The 24,415-nt window shown below is 37.1% G+C and overlaps 2 protein-coding genes and 1 long non-coding RNA gene across 4 annotated transcripts; 1 reads left to right on the plus strand and 2 right to left on the minus strand.

The window, feature by feature from the left end:
- Window positions 1–1,165: 1,165 nt before the first annotated feature.
- On the minus strand, window positions 1,166–3,338 carry LOC110816702 (uncharacterized). 2 transcript variants are annotated; one of them, XM_088222665.1, is made up of 3 exons: window positions 3,160–3,338; window positions 2,229–2,297; window positions 1,166–1,751 (listed from the first exon to the last, which is right to left on the minus strand). In XM_088222665.1, the coding sequence occupies exons 1-3, from the start codon at window positions 3,199–3,201 to the stop codon at window positions 1,533–1,535; spliced, it is 330 nt and encodes a 109-aa protein (XP_088078791.1). In that variant the 5' UTR covers window positions 3,202–3,338; the 3' UTR covers window positions 1,166–1,532. The 2 variants fall into 2 exon arrangements, with proteins under 2 accessions (XP_088078791.1, XP_088078788.1); XM_088222662.1 differs by having other exon boundaries at window positions 1,219–1,751; window positions 3,122–3,316.
- Window positions 3,339–3,470: 132 nt separating this feature from the next.
- Window positions 3,471–6,078, plus strand: LOC110816730 (uncharacterized). The gene is made up of 2 exons (XR_015821570.1): window positions 3,471–5,460; window positions 5,548–6,078. It is a non-coding gene; the product is annotated as an uncharacterized LOC110816730 (long non-coding RNA).
- Window positions 6,079–7,177: 1,099 nt separating this feature from the next.
- LOC110816642 (Ribonuclease II/R family protein) lies at window positions 7,178–14,349 on the minus strand. The gene is made up of 7 exons (XM_022044911.2): window positions 13,713–14,349; window positions 12,235–12,653; window positions 12,046–12,099; window positions 11,858–11,926; window positions 9,394–11,619; window positions 8,270–8,341; window positions 7,178–8,182 (listed from the first exon to the last, which is right to left on the minus strand). The coding sequence occupies exons 1-7, from the start codon at window positions 13,822–13,824 to the stop codon at window positions 7,826–7,828; spliced, it is 3,309 nt and encodes a 1,102-aa protein (XP_021900603.2). The 5' UTR covers window positions 13,825–14,349; the 3' UTR covers window positions 7,178–7,825.
- Window positions 14,350–24,415: the final 10,066 nt, after the last annotated feature.

Here is a 24,415-nt window from a genome sequence, read left to right on the forward strand (position 1 = left end):
TAATTAACAATAATAATAATGGGATTATCGGCCTAATTAATTAATTAATTAATTAATTCTACAAGTTACTAAGAGATTCCTTTAAATATTTTATTTGAATCATAATTGTTTTTACTTATAATATTATTTTTTAAATAGAGAATCATTTTAGAAAAAAAAAAAACATCATAATAAATTAATTTTTCAAAATTTAAATATATAAGATATTAGTTATAAATTATCACCTCATAGTTAATCATCATTATTATTTTATATGACAATTCAAGTAATTATATAAAAATTTGTTTTTTTTTTCGTAGTAGGTCGAAAGTATAATTAATTTATATTAGATATAAAGAAAATTAGACTTTTCGTACGGTATATAAAAATAGGTTATATATATATATATGAAGTCCATTCCAAAATATAGTTTCTTGGATACAAGCAGATAGCTTAATTGTCCCCCTCACATGGAGCGACAATTTCAATTAAACCTGTCCGCCTCACAATTAGCACCCTTAATTAAGTTGGTGCAACTTTTTGGCAAACGTCATGCTTAATTTTTTGAAAAAACTATTATATATAATATATGTGTATATATAGAGGAAGCGTAAGTTAAATATGAAGGCCAAATTAATTATGATGTAACTGCCTCAGGTTCGTCACTGAAAAGGAGTGGTGGTATAATGAATGGAAATAAAACTGAGTTAGAAAGCTAATAGTATGATTAATACATAATTGTCTTCGTTTAGAGAGAATCAACTAATTTTTTTTTTCTTTTCTCTCTAAAAAAGTGATTAAGAAAGTAGGTTTTCTTGAAAGCATCATTAGGGAGTAATTAATTAATTAATTAATTAATAGTAACATGAGATGGTGACTAAATATTTTTATTGGTAAACCAGAATCAAATTGGCGGCATTAGAGTAGAGAGGTTGTTGATAAGTTGTCTTGTTTTGGAGCTTAGAAGAAGGCTAATTAGTTTGCTTACTTGTTGCTTTCTCTCTTATAGTTATTTGATTATAACAAATGGGTTAGGCCAATTATTGATGATGTGGTAATCATTTATGCTAAACACCGTAATTAAAACTCTTCACCACCACCACCACCACCATCATCAAGTCTCACCTCCCACTCATCCACTTCTTTAATACCAATTATCCTTCATATCCTGCAATATCAAACTTGAAAATAGCTTAAGTTACCAGTTCATTATACTAAAGAAAAAAGAAAAAAAGATTGTCCAACAAAATATTTTTGGAATTGCACAAATCTTTCCTCCAAATTGTTTCTGTGAAAATAATCGTAGTCAAGAAGAGGTGAGAAGCACAACAAGAACGAAGCTGCATCTCCCCTCAACATGGCCTTTATAAGCTAAATTTTGATGCACTGGTGCAAAATGGAGGACAGACGGGTTTGGGCGCTATTTGTGGAGATTGGTGCGGAGGTTCATTTTTTCCGGGACGAGAATTCTAGCTCTTAAGGAGTGTAAAAGTGGCAGAAGTTCTAACCATAACGTATAATATGGAGAAAACGTTAGTCGCGGGATTCAGCAGCTAATGGTTGAGGAAGACTCTGAAAATTATTATCAACTCGCTGAAGTGTCCTGGTCTTACTTTTTGATTTAGGGAGACATGAAGTGTCCTGGCAGCCGGTACTGCAGAATCTCCTCTCTTGACAATTTTCTCCAGTACTGCAGCCTTCTCAGACAGCAATCTAGCATTCACATTTGTGGACTGAACCAGTTTGTTTGCTGTTTCCAGAGCAGTGCGTGGCTGGAAATGATGAGGATAACAATAAGGATTTTAGGAGAAAATAGAGAAGGTCAACAATAAGAGTTTTTTTATAAAAAAAAAATTTGCGGACTTGTCCATAAACAGACTGAGGGTGTAAGCAACAATTCCCCAGCAGTTTGGACAGAAAGGAATGGAGTTCTATGCAAGACAGTGTTCTCTCCAACAATAAAACAAATGCAAACTGAAAACTATATGCTAAAAGCACACATACCAAACACCACACCCAACTCACTCTCTCTTAGGGCATCGTGCATTTTCAGTTCTAGGTTAAAATACACTAAGTTTCCTGTTGGCCGTCAATACATAACGAAGAATCAGCAGGTGAAAAACAAATTTACCCGCCCTTCAACCCGTAAGACAATTGTTGTGCATAGAATTTCTCTAAAATGTACAACACCAGGATAATTGATGCAAAGCTGTCTGCATCTCCATAGCTCTGCAAAGATTAGCCATTACCTTCAAAGTCAAACCTGTCCATGAGTGGTCAGAGCCCGCAAGTGCCTCATTCAAGGTGTTGTAATTTTCCTAAGGAAAAAATATTGGATTTATACTGGTTATACTACAAATAGTAGATGGCTAATATCTTAAGAACACATATTTAACAAAATAGGAAAACAATAAACTTCTCATAAGCTAACTAGTAAAATCAAACTAACTATAGATACAACCAGACTAACCAGTCAAGTAAATCTGCTTATCAGAATTGATCACAAGTCGTTCTGAGAAATATTCTAATTCTACATCAAGAATAAACAACACAAAGGCGGCACCAACTAGCAATCCATTCACCAAAAAAGCCTAGCAATATGTCGGTTACTGCAGATTGGCAACTAGGATGCCTGAGTCTTTAGCTCCTATATTGACTTTAGAGATTGGCCTTGCTTTTGATATAGATTAAAAGCTAATACTCCTCTTAACCTTTTGAGTTTAATTTATATCGAGAAGAGGAAAAATTAACATCTGTAACTTCAGACTATTACCAGATTATCTTCTCCGTGCATTCTATTTGCCCTACAATAAGCAGCAAGATAGATAAAAGAAAAAAAAACTATGTAGTTCAAAGAAACAGAGATATAAAGCCTATATATCATTCAATCCTTTAGCATGTTTCGCAGCATTCGCAATACAAGATTCAAACCAAGGGTAAAAACACTAAGGCAAAAGGATTATTTCTTTAAATTTTGTATGTTGAGCTCCTTAATTCAGCTCTTGGATCCCTAGTACTTAATATTAGCCCTTCAAAAAGTATCTTGATCAGGAAAAGAACTAATAAAAATCGGTCAATTGACTAATTAAATTGCAAAAGGTAATAGGAAGTTGATATAAATATATAAAGGTCAGTGTAGAACTTGAAAGAGTCTGGTAAGATCCACAGATTGATTGGAACCGGAAATTTCCATAGATGGTGATGAAGAATGTTGGGTTTCATAATGGTCTGATGCTGCACCGGATTCTTCGATGACGTCGCTGAGCGGATCTCATATGCACAAAAACGGCCCTCCCACTCCTTTCATCTTCTCCCTCTTCCTCCACTTCTTCCCTCTTCATTTCTGCTATTAAAATGGATTCATGTCTAAGGCCTTCTTGAATTATTACCAATGCGTGAGACTCCAGACCTTTAAAATTAGGCCGTTAGCCTCGATCCATGAGCCTCAAGCCTCCCGCCTTCGGCCATAAGCTTGAGCCGCAAATATTGGGCCTTCGGTCTCAGTCCGTAGCATTAAGCCTTGGGTTCTGGCAAACACTTAGGCCATGGTCTTCGGCACGGGCCCAGGCCTTGGGCTCGGACCGGAAGATGGGCCTTACACTCAGAAACGGGCCCCGAACGTAAGGCTCGAACCTAGTCTCAAGCCTTGGGCTCAGATTCGGGCCTCGGGTCTTTGTCTTGGACCCGGGCCTCAGCCTTGGGCTAAGACGCAGGCTTCGGGTATTGGCCTACAACCAAGGCTCGGACTTAAGCTCGGACCCGGTCCTCCGGCTTGGGCTCAAAATCAGGCCTCGGGCCTTAGGCTCTAACCGGGCCTTGAGCCTTGAGCCTTGAGCGCAAAGCCGGGCCTTGGAAATAGACTCGGACCCGGGTCTCAGGCATGGGCTCGGTCTCGGGCCACGGGCCTTGGGCATTAGGCTCGGACTCGGGTCTCAGTTGGGCTCAGACCTGGGCCTAGGGCTTCGGCTCGGACTCGGTCCTCGGCCATGGGGTCAGACCCGGGGCTCGAGCTTGGGCTTGGACCAGGGGCTTGAGCTTGGTCTCGAACCCAGATCTCAGGGTTGAGCTCGGAACCGGGCATCGGGTCTTGGGCACGGACCCACCTTGGGTCTTGGGCTTAGACTCAGCTACGTCTTGGGCAAAACCCCAGCTATGTTTCCGACTTGAACATACCTTTAGAACTTCCCAGGCTCCAGGCTCCACAACGTCCACTCTTCCATCTTCAGCTGGTTTATTCTTCACTCCCCCAACAATATTCGTCCGTTTGAACATTGGGACAGTAACGAGCAAAATGCCCCACTCCTCCACATTCATAACAGTTACCGGATTTCCTCCGCTGAGCCTTTTCTTATCTCCTTTGCAGCAAGCTCTGCTAGCCTCGCGCTCCAAACTAATAACCTCAGGTCTTGGGCTCAGACCCTATTCGGGATTGGGCTCGGACTCGAGTCTCGGGCTTAGGCTAGGACCAAGGCCTCGGGTTTGGGCTCGGACCCGAACATCGGGCTTGGAGTCGGACCGGGTCTCGGGCTTAGCTCATTGGGCTCAGACTCGGGCATCGGGTTTGGGCCCCGTCCCAGGCATGGGGCTTGGGCTAGGGCACGAGCGCTGGCCTTGTGCTAGGACATAGGCCCCGTGATTAGGCTCGGGTTTGGTCTCGGACCAGGCTTGGGCCAAGACTCGTTGGGCCCAGGTATCGGGCCTTGAGCATTGGGCTCGGGTCTGAGGCTCGAACCCGGAGCCTCGAGCATTCTGCTGTAAGCCGGGCCTCAGGTTCGAGTGCAGACCCAGGCTGGGTCCTGGCCTCGGGCCTTGGGATTGACCGCAAGCCAGGTCTTGGGTCTTGGGGGAGGGGAGCGGGGAGCGGGCCCCTGATTAGGCCTTGGGTGCGAACCCGGATTTAGACCTATTTTCGACCTTGCGCTCAGACCCAATCTGCGGGACTTGTGCTCGGGCCTCGGCACACGAACCTCAGGCCTTTACTCTCGGCCGCCGGTCTTGGGGATTGGGCTTTGTCCCAGGCTCGGCCCGGGTCTGCAGCCTTGGGTGAAGAGTTGGATCGCGATTATGAAGGCGGTTCGGCTGAGTCGGGTCATAGTTGGTCTACTGTATCAGTGACCTTATAGATCAGTTCCCGGACATCCTTGATCTTCTCGCAACGTATCTTCTAGCTATAGTTCGGTTCAAGTAAGCTCTCAATGTCACCTCTACTAATGGCTTCATAAATAATTTACACTCTCATCGTCCCCGTCTTTTGCCTCTCAAAGATTTTCTAGGGTTTTGAAGAATAATCCTTTTCCACGTTTGACACTTTCAAAATATTAGATCAACTTGGTACATTTGTCTGTATGTTAACTGCAACGTTAAACAGGGTCAAGTGCGTTTGCGTTTTCCATATCAGAGAAAGAACGGCTTGCAGGTATGAGTGGCCAAGAGAATGTAAAGCAGCTAGAAGAGTGTTCAGTCCAGCCATCTATTTGACAGGTTATTGACGATGAAACCTTTTTATTGCCCTTTATTTCGAAACTCACTGGCGCATCTCATTTTTCTCCTCTTCCTTCTTTGTTTCAGTTCAACATTTTCCTACTGAGATTGGTCTCTGTTCCACTAAATAAAAAATAGTAAAGGATTGATTTCTCAAGTTCTTAGAAAGGGGTGTTGGAAAAGCTTAGATATGTTTTCTGACAAATGCACTCAAATTAAACATTGAAAATGGTCAAGAGTTGTAAAAAAACACAAGATCATTTCTACACCAACGCATCAATGCATCACACTTTTATGTTGTTTTTCCATTCTACTCTCAATCAAGTCCCTGAATGTAAGGAGTATCAGGTGGGTGACCCTGACCTTATTCGACTGTGTCTGAGAAAGATGCAAGGCTAAGAGGTCACCTGATTGATTGCACAGTATAGTTGCCATGGTTATAGTTGCCATGGTCAAACTCTTAATGTTGTTAAAAGTAACTAGTGTGGTAAACTGTACTTCTGAAAAATATTATGAGAATAAAATTTTATATTTGTATTTGATAATATTGCATTAAGGTATTATGTGAATATATTAATTACATTTACCCTATAAAAAGAATTGCTCACCTTAAGTATATTTAGCCAAGAGTTGATAATATTACACTGTTGGAATTCAAAGTTGTCATCATATTGCCTCATATAACTTCTATATTGCTCTAATAGAAAGTAAACGATGAGTAATGATTTGATTTGATTAAATTTAATCCAATGACGTGTGTGTGTATATACATTAAGTATATATTAAAAAAGTAGACGTGTATAATTAAAAGATGCATAGAAAGCGCCTTGAGGACTCCAGATCAGGTGGGACTACCTGCAGGTTTAAGAAAGATTCTGGTAACCATAACATAAAGCCTCCCTAGTAGCATGTAAGCCACCTCAATAAAATCTCTAGAGATCCAAGTACAACAGAAAGGGCTAAAACAATGTTTAAATGTAAAAAATCGTTGAGCGAAAAACTAAATTTTATAGATAAGATACCACAATGACTTGAGCAATACATTACGTGCGAATCTCCTCACATGTCGTAGTGCCCTCATAAGAGCAATGTCCAAACCCAGAGCAGCTACTTCAATCTCTGCTACCTCTATAGTAGCTGATGAAGGGATACACATACCAACCAATTGCCAAAATTCTCCCGTTGTCATCCCCGCAAATTTCTGCTGTACCTGCCCACCCATCCGATGGACATTAAGTATCGGAATTTATTTTTACCATGTCATATGATGTGGAAACCCAAGCTCGTAATCTCGATAAAAGATCCTCCATGGTTCCATTTTGTGGAGGATAAACTGCAAGCTCATGATTTTATCCCATCTCATTTTACCGAAAGTTCCAAGTTTTTGGATTAACCGAACTGAATTGCTACAATTCATTTATGGATCTCCATTGATTGCTCTTACACCATATCCCTCAAAAGACCAACATGATCCATTTCATTCTATGAATCCATTGATTCCTCTTCCACCATATCCCTCAAAAGACCAACATGTACCATATCAGTGTGAATAAATGAGAATCCTGTGTAAGTTTCTTCACACACTGTAAGAAACATTCCCTCAATAGATGAACAATGGTTTCCTCTGATTCCCTATACATGAGGGCATCGACATCAATCCCCAACCTTTTTATGAACAAATTGAAGATAATTTGTTTAACAAAAATTAACACAAACATTAACATGGAAAAAGCTTTTCATATCTTATTTTGCTTCCTTATGCACGATGGACACAAGTCGTGAGCATCAATACAAGTGAAAAGAAAATACAGTGTCATGAACCCTGAAGAATATGGGAACCTCCATTTCAGCTCCACTTCTTAAAGGTTAAAGAACTACAGGAAGGACGTGTTACAACTTGCTAGTACAATGACTCAGATGGACATTAAGAAACTTCAAAGAAAACTAAACTGAGCGACCCAAAACCAAAAAACCATTTGGGCTGCAGTTCAACAAGATAATTATTTTAAGGGGAAACATGCACATGAAGTTTGCCCCAAGAATCTGTTGCCAAACCCGCATGTAGGTGAGTCATATAATGGCAATAACTGGCCAACAAAAACAAGAGCCAATTCCAGCAAGCAGCTTCTATTAAAAATAGCCACTAAACCGGGAACAACCAGGATCTCACCCTTATCAATGCCTCCTACAACATGTTTCAGCATCAAATATCAGCTGGTCTCAGGCAAACATAAAAACCATGCATCTTCATGCCCTAAAATTCTACTTCAACTATACACTAATTGTTTTTATCTACAAAAAGCTTTCCCCATTCCTTCCAAAGCTCCATTTTACCTTCATTGCTGCAAACATCTTTGTTGACTTATCATCTCAAATATGAACTAATGTAAAGCCTTATACCAATGTCAATGGGCCCATCATCTCCACCAACCGCATGGAGTGCTACTGGTATTGTAGAAAGCTGACGTATTGTTAGGGGGAAAACTTCAGGAGCAATCTCTTGGTTTAATTCAAGAGTGTTATTTGCCTTCGTGCCTGATTCCACACTCAAGTCACAAGGACTTATAATACATGCAGCCTCATTTATTGCCCTGTCATAACCTGGAGCACCTTTCCTAGAAGAACGTCTGTGGGCACATAAACTAAGGACCAATGTAGAAGTAGCCTCAAGCCATTCAACAGTCAAGCCTTCAACATCATCATAATATATTCGACGTTCAATCTGAAAGCAGATACTGAATTAGAAACCAAAAATAATTGTCAATAACAGTTATAATCAACGAGAATACAGGGGCATAGAGCAACTTACAGCTAACTTATGAATATAGATGGACATAAACCTTGGGCCAAGACCCAATACTCTAGCTTCTGAGAACAAAATCTGCAGAAAGGCAAGACAGAAGTTGAACTATCTGTAGCAAATGAAAAACACAGGCAGTAACCAAAAGACCCACATGACGACGATTTTGGGTCAAAACAACTAAAAAGACATTTTTTAAGTCAATGGTTATGTCTACTTCCCCCTTACAATCAAACTCTATTCCGACTTCAGCCCCTAATAAGCTTCCGCAGGTTAATCCATGCACTTGTGCATGTGCATAAGGAGCATGGGGACATTGGGGGAAAGAGAGAGAAGTTAAAAATGACGACTTCATGAGTATACACGTTGGATCAAATATTACATATAAAAACCTACCAAAATAATAGAACCTCAGGATCAAATTCAACAGGGAAAACAATAGCAACAGTAATATGATAGAGAGAGTCAAAAAACCACAACCTTTCTGCATACATAAGAAGGAAACTACATTTGATATCTTTTAGTACCTTACATAATTGCCATCAGAAAAAGAAAATTCCAATTAGTCTTCATATAATACATCCCCTTAATCGTGCATATATTAAGTTCAATAAATAAATGACATGTCTACTCCATCAACTATAACTCCTAACGCATAGATACCACAAATTTATCCTATTATAGAATGTGAAAAATAAGTCTATGTCATAGATACCACATAGTACAAAATTCATAACCAAACATTATATAAATTTCAAATTTTTTTCCAGTCCTAAAAGAAATACATTTACTTCTTTCATTAGCCATGGAAAAAGTACATTTTACTCATCCATGAAAGATTCAGTAAAGAAATTATTTTAACTATGCATTCACTTGTTCAAGTACATTCATAATTTTCTCCGATTAAAACTAAAGTTTTCTGAAAAAAAGCATTGTCCCTCCCTGCCCCAGACACAGAAGAGTTGTTTGCTTTATCGCCACATACAGTAGAGGAGCTTGCATAGAGAAAAATCATGTGATAATGCAGGAATTTTACATTGCAACACTTAGCTTTCAGACGTAGTACATTCTATTCTCAATTGTCAGCTTTTCATGATGCAGAACAGTACCATGCGGGAGTTACGTATACATACCTCTTTTTTCTTCAGCAATACCCATGTATAGAGTTTATCGCAGGCATCTTTAACATGCCTACCCGCTAGCTTCCTCTCATTGCAATAAGCTGCAACATCTGCAAGGATATCTGTGCATGGAACTCCATGCTTTAATGCTGCAGTTGACAATATTTCCCTGCCTTCAACAGATTCTGCTGCATCTTTATCAAATTTGATACTAGTGAAGCATCTTTTCACAACCTGCCCTTGGTTTTCCTTCCATGATGTTTTTCTTCGCTCTAAATACAACTCCTCAGCCTCAATTGCAGCTGCCAGTGTCCGATGCACCACAATATCTGGATAACGACGCAGTGGTGAAGTAAAATGAGTGTAGACTGGAACAGCCAGGGCGTAGTGACCCCAATCAGTCACATTGTCCTTTAAATTACCACTACAAAAGTATGAGGCCAACTGCATTGGTTTCGCAGCATATGAGATAAGAATATCAATAAGCACTGAATCATCCTTTAGCTTTTCCCTAATTCGCTCCAAAGACAGATGAAACTGACCAGAGGAAGAAGTATCTAGCTCTAAACCATGTTTATAACAAAAAGCTTCAAACTCTTTAAGCTTCCTCATATTTGGTTCAGGGTGTCTCCGCAATAATGCACTATCTGGAAAAGCCCTGGATAGAATTTCAGCAGCCGTCCTGTTTGCCAAAAGCATAAACTCCTCAACAAGAAAATTCGAGTCCTTCTGACAAGAAAGCATACTATCATATGGAATTCCATTTTCATCAAATAAAAAAACAGGTTTGGAACTCTCAAGCTGTAAAGCCCCATCATCAAATCTCTTCTTCTTCAAAATTTCTGAAACTTCATGCAGGCTTTTAACAGATCTAATTATGTCTTCCCATTCAACAGGGCCATGCAACTGAGGACACCCATTTACTAAGGTGCTAGGATCCCTCATATCATTCACTCCACCAATTATATCCTGAGCAAAATCATATGAAAGCTTGCAACAAGACCGTATCATGGTGCGACCAATCCAACGATCTATGACATCCCCCACACTGTTTAGGTCCCAAAAGATAGAAAATGCAAGTCTATCTACTCCAGGATTCAAAGAACCTATTTCCTCGGAAAGCACTGCCGGCAACATTGGCAACTTACTTCTCAGCATATAGATACTTGTTGATCGAATCTGTGCTTCCATGTCCAAGGCTGTGTCAGGTAAAACAAAATATGAGACATCAGCAATGTGCACACCAACTCTAGAAATGCCCCCATATAAATGTTCAATGGATAGAGCATCATCAAGATCAGTAGCTGTGGCAGGATCAATAGTAAATACACACAAATTTCTAAGGTCTGTCCTACGCTGAAATTCTTCTTGTGGAACCTCCCAAGGGATAGGTGGAAGACAGGAAAGAGATTCATGAGAGAACTCAGAAGAAATAATTGCATTTTCATATAATATAGCATTGATCTGGGCTTGCAATTCATTGCCACATCCCAAAACATCCATGACACAGGCTCGTGGAAAAGGACTTTCTTCACTCCAATCATCAAGCTGTGCAGCAACCAGCTCCATTTCAACTGTTTCATCCCCACTCTCCAGTCTTTTCTTGATGCAATCAGGCAAGTCTCTAATAAGAACCACCATGTTAGGAAATTTTGGGTCATTTGGCATTAACTGGATGTACTCATTGTCCGAAACTGAAAACAAAGACTGGTTCTTCTTCGTGTCTTTGTGACATTCCCGGTAGAAAAACCACTGTTTGACATTTAGAAACCCAACAATAGCATCCCGACGACGAGACTTTTCAATAATCGCGACGACCCTGCCAGTTGGTCGTTTAGATGGGAATGAACTAATAGTGGCACATAAATTCTCCACAGCATTAACACGTCCATCAATCCCACAAGATGAACCTACATGTGAGGAATCTAACACGGTGGGGTAATAGCTATTGACACAAGTAGAACCTACTTGTCCAACATCTTGAGAATGAGAAGTTTCTCCAGTAAAAGAACCCCCATTGCAATGTAATCGCTTCTCCAAAGACACCCCAGTCCTGAACTGGCCATTCTCATAATGCACATCTGCCTTACCTTTACCCTTGTGGCCACCACTAGCCAGCTCATCTATTTCTGGACGCATACAACAATCTTCTGGCTGTGGAGAAATATTGGAAAATCCCTTCATTTTGGTCCATAAAGATGAAGGATCAACCTTGATGACCACAATATCTCCCTCAACCTACATGACAGAGAAAAAAATGGTATTTCACAACCATTAGAAAAGCCTGGGCCATTCAAATACTTTTTGGAAAGAAAACCAGATTTCTGCATCCTTTAGAAATGACATCCACTGCCCAAAGCATGCACACTTTGTGGGATGATAAAAGAAGCTGTATCCCAGATATATTGCCAATTACTAAGCAAACAGAGAAAAAGCATAAGGAACACAACAAACCATAAAAGGTCTCGATACTTACAGCTCTATTCTGAAATGCCATTCCACTAATCAAAACATCTATTTGTAGTCCTTCAATTTTGCAATAGGCCTATATGAACAAAAGAAAGCATGCACATTATTTAATACATGATATATGATGAGCACTGTCTAACATTGACAGCTTAACTAGAATCTCTAAATTGAAAAAAGAATGAAACTAGCACCAACCTCCATTCGGTTGTGAGCATTCACATGAAACAATGCCTTAAAAACTTCGCCTTTCTGTCATCATTAAGGAAAAATTGCAAAATTAAGTTCAGTGGCACTTGCTCCTTCCTAGACATATCTAATTTCTACATACACAACAATGATAAATAAGTTTGCAAATTAGACATGTTAGAACATATCCAGACAAACCTCTAATGCTTCATTCACAGCATCAATAGACCAGTGAGGAGCAAAAAGTCTACGTAAAGCAGAAGCCTCAACACCAAGCATTTCACCATTTGCAAATGTCCCAGGCAAGCTTCCACATGCAAGTGGTTCAGGACATGACTTTGAAAACATTCTTCCACGAAAATCAGCAGGAAAACCATGCTGATCATCCATCCTTTTCGTACCATCTAGCTCTGGTCGCTCATACACATGCATTGAAGGCATAGAAACGAAAGCAACATTGGACGCTCTGGTCACACCATGGTCATTCAGATTATGCATGCCTGATCCTGACTGCTTTGATGATAAATGATCCATAGATGAGGGCGAAATTTTTGCTTTGCCACCATTTTTTGAGTCCTCTGGAACCTCCCCATGAATTTCATCTACTACACCAGAAGCTGTTCCAAAATACAATATATGAAAAGAAAGCTAAAGTCATTCAGCATTTTGAAAAGCTAGCTGAATGTGCTGGAGAAAAGAAACTAATTCAGAACGAATAAAAACAAATATCGGTGGTACTTATTTAGGTGAAGGGACGTAATGTACAATTTAAGTCACAAGAGTTCTAAATTTCAGGACAAGATATTGTGACTGCCGTTAATTATTCGGACAATCACTGTTACAACAAACGAAAAAGCACATGTTCGGAAACTCCAAGTTGATTGACTTTAATTACTAAAGAACAACCCCAAATCAGCACCATGGAGGAATTGTCTTAACAAACATTACTTCCAACTAATATGCATCTGAAATTCTTGCAGGGCATTCAACTACCTGCCACCTAAAGATAATTTTTAAGATCTCAAATGTGGAAACTGACACCTAAAGGAAACAAAACATTCAGGTCGTCCGTCAATCTCTGAAGAGATTGGATGCACAGAGTACATTACAGACAATCATGGCGTTTAGTACCAATGAGAGGCACCAAATATACGTGACTTTGAAACTGCCACCTAAAGGAAACAAAAACATTCAGGTTGCCCATCAATCTCTTCGGAGATTGAATGTACGGAGAGTACAGAGTAGACAATCATGGCGTCCGGTAAGAATGAGAGGCACCAAATCTACCTGAATTTGAAACTGTGAAGGACTATTTCAGTACCATAGATAAAATATGACAACCGTTCAAGGTGAACAAGCAACTTTCTTCATCATTCCAGTATCTAAATTGTTCTCCACAGCGGTTGAGCAGTAGCTAAATAAACTTTAGGATACCGACAAATGTAAGGGAAGTAAAAAACGACGAAAAGAAAAAAATTCAACGACCTACAGAGTCGAATGTACTTGACTGAAAAAGACGCACTTAAATAATTCACAAGAACAGTGGAATTCACTATTCAAAATAACTATAAACAGTATCAGAACAGCATAAATTTCACATTCAACAGTTAAAAATCACGATTTCTTCCCTCAACCGAAATTAAAAAAAATACCAATATTTCAACAGTACAAGATACCTGAGTTGTGCTTCGATCGGCGATTAGATCGGCGTCTTCTCCTCTTCTCCTTATCACCATCCTCAACCCTCTCAACTACAGCCATGGGTTGCTCATCAGTAACACCCTTCATGACTTAATCCAAGAAATTTAACAAATCAATTATAAATCTCAGTCAACTAAAGAAATGATTAACCCCAACAACAGATCAGATAAAATTGAAGGTTTGGAAAAAAATAAAAAACTGGGTATCTTCCGATTAGAAAAAAAATTACTCGGAAAAACCTCAGTCAAGTAAACAGAAGTACAACTTCCAAAAAAAAATAAAGGAAAATGAAAAACAGTAGGAGAAACTAAGAACAAGAAAGGAACCAGATGAAGAGAAGAGGATTAGGGTTTTATAATAACCAACAAAAAGAAGAAGAAGAAGGAATCTTTTTTCCTTAGAGAGAGAATGAAAGAGAGGGAGCGTTTGGTAGGGGAAATTTCTAGAGAGAGAAAGTAGTGGAGATGGAGAAAAAAAAAAGGATAACTATGATTGGTCGGCGTAGACAAGGGGCGCCGACTATCGATTCCTTTGTCTTCCCTCCTCCTTTTCTTTCCCCTTTTCTTTTTCCTTCTCTCTGAGTCTTGGTTTGGTTTTTCCCCTCTATTAGTCTTCCATTTTCTTTTTACATTTTTCTTTTCGCTTCGCACGTACGAGTTGAGTTCGAGCTGGTTGATGACTGCACCTGGATCTTTAGCCACGTGTCACTGGTACAACCCTTGGGATTTCTATACTCATCGCCGTCGCTTTACTTATGGGCGATGCTAAATTGCGCCGACCGGCGAATTGTTAGGTGCTTGCTTTAAACTGTTTATATGCATTAACTTATTCTTAAATTTTACAACATACAAAAATTTAATTAATATTTTAATTTTAAAAAAATATATATAATTTATTTTTATCAATTAAGTTTTAATTAAACATGTAGTAAAATATCAGCAAAAATAACACTTCTATTTAATAAATTTGATTCAAAATAAAAGTTTGTTTGATCTCGAATTGTAAGGTTTTGAAGGAAATTAAATATTGAAGAACCTAAAGGAGAAAATGGAAGAACTAGGAAAGGGAAACACAAAAGAGGTGACAGCTTAGAAAAACCCTAGTAGGATTAATTTTTTGTTAACGATTTCTTAATGCTTTTTACTACAAAAAATAATCCTTAAATACTTAGGATAAAAAAAGACACACATACTCCTCAATCACATAGTTATTTTTTCTTTTTAACCCTAAATATATATATATATATATGCACGTATACACATACAATAGATATGGACTCTTATTCAAGATACTACTACTTATTTAACACACAAGTTCAGTAAATGATGTTTTCATATCCCTCCACTAGATAGAGAACAAATATTTTATACTCTCATCTCGGTCATGTGAGAATTAAGTAGCCTACTTATAAGTACCTTGATAAGAATGTCTGTCACTTGTTTTTCACTGCTTATATATTTTGTCACAATACTTCCATCCTGAATTTTTTTCTGAATCAAATGGTAGTTCAATTTTATGTGTTTGTTTCTTCACAAAATACATTATTAACTGTAATATGTACCACAATCTTATTATCACAATGCATGATAATAGTTTGTGGATGTTCAATTCATAAATTATTTAAGAGATATTTTACTTAGGTTAACTCACAATAGACCCTGATCATTGTTTCGTATTCAACTTCAATAAAGGAGCAAAATATAATATGTTGTTTTTTTACTTTAAACATATTAAGGAAGACCCAAGAAAAACACAATATTTTATAATAAATCTTCAGTATCTTAGCAAGCTCTCCATAACTATCACTATAAGCATTAAGCTGCAATTTGAAAGTGCTTGAATAAAATAGCCTTGTATAGATGCATGCTTAATATATTTCAAACTCTATATGCGACAGTGAGATGTTATGTAATAACCCGGCCTGAGAGAAACAAACTCAACCCATCTACTTCTTACAAATAGGGAACGCCAAAATGGCATTGTTTTTTGATCTGCTTATGAGAAGCAGATGGGTTGGGTTTGTTTCTCTCGTGTCGGGTTATTACACATTAATCTTTTTATTACTCTATGAATTGACTCATAAGTTATATTGGACAGTGCATGTTTGTCATTGTAAGAGTTAGATGCATGAGTCTTCCAATAAGCCGTATATATATGGTTGGATATGAAATTAGCTCATTATTATCGTTTGACAGTTTGAGATTTTAGCCTAAGAGCCAACATAGAGGTTTTAGCACCCAAATTCCCTATGTCTTTCAACAAATTCGTAATATATTTATGTTTATATATATGATCTCTTTATTGGATCGTGCAATCTTAATACTAATAAAGTACTTGAGGTCTCTTATGCTTTTAATCTTAAATTTATTATTCATCTCATATTATAAGTTATCTATTGTAATCACATTATTTCCTATAATAATTTTATATCATTAATATAAAACAAAAGAAGAGTGAAGTCCTTTATATTTGTCCATATAAAAAAATAATAAGCATTACATTGTGTAAACCTTTGCTAAATGATAAAGACTAAGAATTTCGTATACCACTATCGTGAATCTTGCTTGAGATCATCAATGTTTTTAAGCAGTTATACACTTTTAGTTTTTTCTTATTATGATAGTCTGACAGTAATTCTATATGAACTTTTTCATTCAAAAAATATTTTTTAACATTAAATTGACGGAACTAACCTTTGATAAGTGTCAAAGAAATAAGTAATATCATTAAACTTGAATTTATTTATCCATTTGCACGATATAACTCTTTTTCTACATGGTAAATTAGTAAATATCTTTATTTTATTATGTTATAATACATTAATTTAATCTCTTATTGTTTTCACCTAATTTGCATGTAGCGCCCGGGAAATTGAAGAAGAAAAAAAAAAAAGAGGCCACGTCAGCATACCCAGTCAGCAGTCCCGGCCAACCGGGACCTACCACGTGGCAAGACCACGTCGATCCGGGACCGGCCACGTTGGCGATCCGCGTGTGCTCGATCGGACGGCCCAGATCAAGCGTGCGATCGGACGGCCCAGATGCAATCGCACGGACGGCCCATATTCAATCAAAAACGGACGACCCAGATTAAATCAAAATGGACGGCTGAGATCAAAAGGCAAAAGGGTATAAATAGAACCCCCACACCAGACCACAAAACCCTAGCCGCCTGCCCTCACCGGAGAAGACGAACCAGAAGCCGGCCGCCGCCACCCGCCGCCGCACCGGGGAGATTTCCGACCGCCGATCGAGGTAAATTTCATACCCCCGACTCGTTTTTCCACGCTGATTTCCCATGTGGCCAAGTCGGAGCCAAAATCCCGGCCAAAAGGCCGGAAAATACGGCCGAAACCCAGCGGTGCTGCCGCACCCCTCCTCGATTTTTGCCTCCGATGAGGCCCTTCCCGGCCTCCGTTTAATGCAATTTTTATATCACCGTGATCACCATTCTTTTCTCTACAGGTTGATCGGAGCCGAATCACCAAAACACGAACTTCACGGGAGAGCCGCCGCACCCGAGAGCACCGCCGCCGGTAAGCTTCGGTTTTTCGTAATTTTTTGGCCCCCCGAGGGCCCTAGGGTTGTTTAATCTCGAGGATCGATGCAAGTGCGGCCGAATTCGGCCGGAAACGGCCAAACCGAAGCGAATCGCCGCCGCAAGCAGCGGCGCCGTCGCCGGAGCACGGCGGAGCCGCCGTGCCGGAATTGCGATATTGGCCAAAAAGGGGCCCTGGGCCTAATTTAGAATTTTTTGGAACACGTGCAGGTACCAGTAGTGCGTTTCAGTTCCCCGGAAAAAATTCAGGAAAAATTAGGAACAGCTCGTAGGCGCACTGTGAAGTCGTGTTCGGACCCCGAAACGAGTAAGGACCCCTCACCCTATTTCCTATCATGGTATTAAAGTTCAATAAATGATAAAATGGTATTTCATGAATCAACAAATGTGTAAAATTGCTTAAGGTCGCTAATGGAGCCCGAGTCTAGTGTGTTTGTCGGTTAACTGTTATTTGGCCTGTTTTACAGTTTTAAATGCAGTATGAAGTTTGATGTTTTCATTTTATAGTTTCGTGTGCATATTTTACTGTTTTACTGATTATGGATTGAATGATTGGGATATTGATGCTGTATGTTGTCTGTTTGGCATAAATTACCGTTTTGCTTGTTTGTATGTAGATTGATGATGCTGACTGAGAAAAAAGAGAATGAAAGATTATGTAAATGGGTAATTGTATAATGTGGTCAGCCTGACTAGATATCCTGGGAGATGGTGGACGGACCGGGTCCGTAGGGAACCCTACCGGGATTGTGGTCTCCCATACCGGATGGGGTATGAAGATCTTATGTGTTTTGGCGCCCATACCGGACGGGGTATGGGGACAGCCCGTTTCACCCTCATACCGGACGGGATAATGGAGTTTATAGTTTTGGCGCCCATACCAGACGGGGTATGGAGACGGCCCTGGAATCTGATTTCAAGTGTTAAGGGTTAACGGGTAGCGGGACCCCTATGGATCCCCATGGATACTAGTAGGCTGGTAAATGAGGAAAATATGTTGTATAACGGTTGAATTACAAAAGGCTTGATAAGTATTATGTTATACAGTTCATATATGATTTCATGATGATGATAATGTTATTGCTTTCGTATACTGTTTTATGGATTCCATCGAGGTAAGTGAATTGTGAAGGATTTATTATTGATAAAATAATTTGTTGTAAATTATGCTCCATTGGTCTTTTTGTGTTTTCTATCCATTTTTACCTCCGTGACGGTGAGATATCGTGATGTCTTTACTGGGCTAGTGTAGCTCATTCCTTATTTAATCATTTCAGATCAAGAAGACATCGTTCCCGAGCCGGTTCCGCAGGAGGACGACAAATGGGACGCCTAAAGACTCCGTAGTCATATTCGTAGCTTTTACTTTCAAGTTTCTCCTTTAGGTAGTTTGATCTTTTATATTTTGTGAGCACGTTTTTTGTTTTAGTGTAAGGGATGTTAATCGAATTTTGACTTCACTTCCGCATTTAATATTTTTAATACACATTTCATTTTAAATTTCCGGGGCCGTTACATTGTATTATGGCCAACCTTTTGGTATGAGATTGGCTCACTATGTGAATTGATAGCCAATATATGTCTTTTTTATTTGTCATTATTTACAACATATGAAACATTAGAGGTTAAAGAATAACATTACTTGCCATTTGATTAACTACATAAGGTAAGTGTGGGCGTGTGATTGGAAGTTCAACCTATTTACACATAAAGTCTTTTAGATAAGAGGGAGGTCTTCAAAATTTGGTTCATTTTTCTTACCATATAAGGATGGTTAGTGTTGCGTTCATCTTGCATTGAAGTCTCAAATACTTTATTTCCACCAAGTATAGGTATTTAGGTTGATGAGCTTAATTTGATATCATCTAGGTGGTCAATATGATTGTTTGTGTCCTTAAAATCAAGTTTTATGTTCGTATTCGAGTAAAACAATATGTGCGTTTTATGGTTCAAGGTAATTCATTATTGGATTATTATCACTAGTGAGATTGTTGGTTGTATTATTGTAATGAAATATGTTGTTTACGAGATTTGTACTAAACATGGTGTAGATACAATATGATCGAGGTATCAGTGTCAATAATCCAAAAGACAAGTGTGTAATTTTCTTGGTCTACTGAATTAACATAAAGTTAAATAAATATACTAGATAAACCTCACACATTAATATTTTGACATGGAGCATGATGTGATATTGGTTTATAATTTTTTTGTAATCTCCCACAAATGTGGAAGACTTCTAGTTATAAATATTACTATAAGCCTACGATTTATTTATGAATGGTGGTAAACAAGAGCTATATATAAACGTGCATATAAAAGTATATAATTTATCCAGGCCCTCTAAGTTATGGATCAAATACGTCGGTACTATCTTGATGGACCAGTTCTGGATCCATCCAAAATTCAGCAACACAATGACACTGTACTAACGAGAGTATATTTCTGAATTAGTTGTGTGTTAGAACTAAGCTTTTTTAGTTAACAATTTTAATGCATTTCTTTTACGTGGAATGTCTTAAAAGTTTTAGTTGCGAGATATATAAATTAATTAGAAAACGCATTAATACAAACCAAAATTATTTATAATAAATTGTCAAATTAGTTTTAAAATTTTGTATTTATTATAATTTAATTTTAAATTTTTTATATACTTAAAAAACATTAAGTTTTATTTTGTACCACGATGGGAAAGACTAAAATAATTAATTTATATTTGGATATTTTAAAAGTTAACTCAGAATGAGATTTTAATTAGTTAATTACTCATTAACATTTTTATTAGATTAATTTTTAAGGCATCAAAATATAATTTAATTACATTAATATTTTTTTGTTAAAAATATAAAGAAAAAAAATCAGACATTTGAGATAAATAAAATATATTAAAAACTAGATTACAATAAAAAAAATATTATGAATTAAATTATAATAAATATCATATTTTAAAAAAATTAATGTAATAATTTGAAATTATTTTTATTATAGTATTATTATTTTAGTTCAAATTTTTATTATTTATATTATTCTTTCAAAAATAAATCATTATCCCACCTATTATTATTATTATTATTATTATATATTTTTTTTAAGTTGACAGTTGCAAGTCAAACTCAGTGAAAAGATTAGCGTGATATATGACGTACGGTCCAATAAAGTTGCTGCTAATCACCAACTAACACAAATAGAATAAATTAAAATAACCAAATTACGGCAATTAACAATTTCTCTCACATAAATAAATAAATAAATAAAAATGACCCAACTGAAATTGTTGTCTATTAAAACAAACACTCACATTGCTCGCCATTATTAGTAAATATATATATATAAAAATTAAAAATAATTATATTTATTGATGATATATTCGATGTGATACTATATGTGTGTATATATATATATATATCTTTCTCTAATTCTTGTGGGATAGAGAAAAAAAAGCCAAGTTCCATGCTACCACGAGGTCAACTTGGTAGTCATCATCATCATCATCATCATCGTTCATCACTGCCGGTTTTTATTACCATTAATAAATTAATCACTTCTTAATTATTAAATAAAAATTAAATATTTATATTGATGATATAATATTCGGCATTAATAAAATACATGTGCTAACCAATAATACTCGCAATAAATATAATTTAATTCCACTTTGTTGCATCATGGACAATTAATAAATCAAAAACTTTTAATTTATGGACCATACTACACATATGTAGAAGTTCATAATAATCAAGTCAATGAATCTGTAACATACATACATACATACATTGTATATATACACATTGGTGACAATAACTTGCACCGTGAAGTTGCCCTTTCGATAATATTAAATACACCCATATATATATATATATATATATATATATATTCCTATTTTGAATTTATAATATTTATAATTCAAATGTAAACGGAATTTGATTTTTTAAAACGATCCAACTCCGTCCAACTTGATGCTCTTATATAAGGAGGCATGGGTAAGTTGATTAATGAAATCGATGGTGATGAGGATTTAATATTATGTTGTTATAAAAATAAAATTAGATATTTATTTTTTATTACACACGAATTATAATTTTAGAAATTAATTACATCGGGTATAAGTTGTAATTAATTGAAATTAATTATATTGTTATATTTAAAAAATTAAATAAATAATTATTATATACTATCGTTATTATTTATATATTAAAAAAAAAATCAAGAGTGTATTATTTATGATCAGTTAAAAACCATATTTTATTTTTATATTTTAACAAGTTGGATAGATAATTACTTTGTATATTATTATACTAATTTTATTTTCATATTTTAAAAGTTGAGCTGGTAATTAGATTTTATTTGTAACAACCAACATTTAATTTTTTATTTTTTATTATTTTATAACTATAATTATTTATTAATTGAATTAAATTTATTTTAATTTAATAATAATAATAAAAGGGTAAAGAAATTAGTTAAGAATTAAATTGAAAATAACTTTGGGAAAAAGATGTGAAAATTTAGGTTTTGAGTATATTTTTGAAAGAAAAATTAGAAATCGGAGTTCAAAACGCAATTTAGAAAAATTATGTCACGTCAAATGTCCGGTCAGCAACCCCGACCAACCAGGACGCGCCAGGTGGCAGAGGCGCTGATGCAGGAGGCCACACGGGAGGAAGCCACGTGAGTGATCCGCATGCGCGCGATCGAACGGCTGAGGTTCGTTCTCGCTCGCACGGACGACCCAGATTGAAATCGCGCACAGACGACCCAGATTGAATCACGGACGGACGATCCAGATTGAATCGCGATGAACGGTCCAGATTCACTCTATATTTAATCGCGATCGGACAGTCCATATCAAAAACGATAGATGGCCCAGATCAAAAGCGAATGGGTATAAATAACCTCATCCGCACCCAAACCCTAACCTTAGCCGTCAGAATCCCTCGCCGGAGAAGACAGCCCAGCCGTTGGGGAGCCAACTATCGCCACCCGCCATTGCACTAGAACCTTTTTCGACCGTCAAAAGAGGTAAAAATTTATCCTCTTGCACAAAATTCAATTTTAAACCCTTTAATGGCTAAATCATAGTGAAAGAATCGGCCAATTGGCCGAAAAACGCCGCCAAAGCCTAGCGGCGCCGCCGCAGGAAATTTCACAAACCGCATCTGATGAGATCATTCCCGATTCCCGTTTCGCGTAATTTTTCTACCGTTGTAATTATCGTTTCCTTATCTACAGGTTGACCAGAGCAAAATGCCCAACCGCAATGTGAGTCGAATGAGTCGCTGCACTAGAGAGCCCCGTCGCCTGTGAATTTCAGTTTTCTATATTTTTCCGTCCAATCGAGGGCCCTAAGTGTATTTTTTCACATGAACTGATGCAAATTTGGCTGAATTTTGTCAAAAACGGTCGAAAACAGCCAACCCGATGTGGATCGCTGCCGGAGGACGGCAGAGCCACAGTGCCGAATTTTTAAAATTGGCCGAGTAGGCCCTGGGACTTATTTTTTGATTATGTGGGACATTTGTAGGTACCATAAGCGCGTTTCAGTTCCAAAAAAAAATTAGGGAACTAGGGACCGCCCGTAAACGCAGTAAATCATTTAACTTTTCAGTGTTAAATCAGGTAAGGACTCCCCTATTTCCTATCATGGAATTAAAGTTTGAATAAATAATAATACAATATTTTGTACAAATTAAATATATGTGCATAATTAATTTCGGATTGCTAATGGAGCCTAAACCAGACATTATTATCTGTTAATTTATTTTACAGTCTAAAAATATGATGGTTTCTGGTTCGTCTATTTTATGGTTTAAATGCATGTATTATTCCCTTACTTGACCACTGCTTGATTTTGAGATTTAAGATATGATTGCATTACCGGATGCATGTTTATTTGTTTATATAATTATGTTTGATTTGATAACGGAGACTAAGGAAAAACAGGAAAGGGGTGTGATATAATAAACAAATAAGATGACAGCCTCACTATATATCATAGGATATAGTGGACGGATCGGGTTCATAGGGAACCCTATCGTGAACGTTGCCTCATACCGGACGGGGTATGGAGAATTTGTCATTTGGCGCTTATACCGGACGGGGTATGGAGACGGCCCGCTTCACCATCATATCAGACGAGGTATTGCGGTTTAATATCTTGGCGCTCATACTGGATAGAGAATGAAGACGACTCTGTAATTAAGATTGTTAAGAGAAATGGTTCACGTGTAGCGGAGACACTACTATGGATTCTTATGGATACTAGTGGGCTAGTAAAATAAGAAATGGTTATGATTTAGTTATTGTTAATGAATATGAATTTATGATATGTTATGTGTTACTGATTGTGAATGAAGTTATGATCTGTATGATGTTATTATATTTATAGGTTGTTTTCATAAATCTCACAATGGTAAGTAAATGGTAAATGGTTTTATTTTTAATAAATGCATTGGTTTACATTTAGTACTCCATTAGTAGTTTTTATTTTTATACTCACATTTACTTATGTACCGGTGATATAATGTGATGTCCTTACTGGGTTAATGTAGCTCACCTCTTATTTAACCATTTCAGATCAAGAGAACCTGATTCTCAAGTCCGATCCGCAAGAAAATTGCGAGTAGATGTTAGATACTTTATATATTTTTTTACTTTTTTCATTTCTCATGTTTCTTTCAGAGATTTCATTCCATAATATTTGTTTAGTACTTTTAAATTATTGTATAAATGATGTAAAGTTTAATTTTTTATTTTACTTACGTACTTAAATTATTATATATTTTATTTTGAATTTATAAAGTCGTTATATTATTTGTATTCATATATATAATTATAGTTATTATATTAAATTTTATTTTTACATTTTAAAATTTGAACAAATAACATTTAAAATTTATTGCCATATACAAACAAATATTTACCTAATTGTTATGTACAAGAATTTGAAACGTTGCGGACCGTTTCGCCGGAGAAATTTTCGCGTTCCGTCCGCCTGCTGTTGGCTGGCTTCTTTCGTTAATCTTTCTTCACTTACGGCGGCAACCAGTCTCTCTTCATTTTCTACTGCAAACTGCTGGTTAGGAATGTTTAGCACCTTCGCAAAGATTTCAATTTTCCCGCT

The sequence above is a fragment of the Carica papaya genome, chromosome 1 (genome assembly GCF_054855325.1).
Source record: "Carica papaya isolate Zhongbai chromosome 1, ASM5485532v1, whole genome shotgun sequence".
Taxonomy (NCBI): Eukaryota; Viridiplantae; Streptophyta; class Magnoliopsida; order Brassicales; family Caricaceae; genus Carica; species Carica papaya.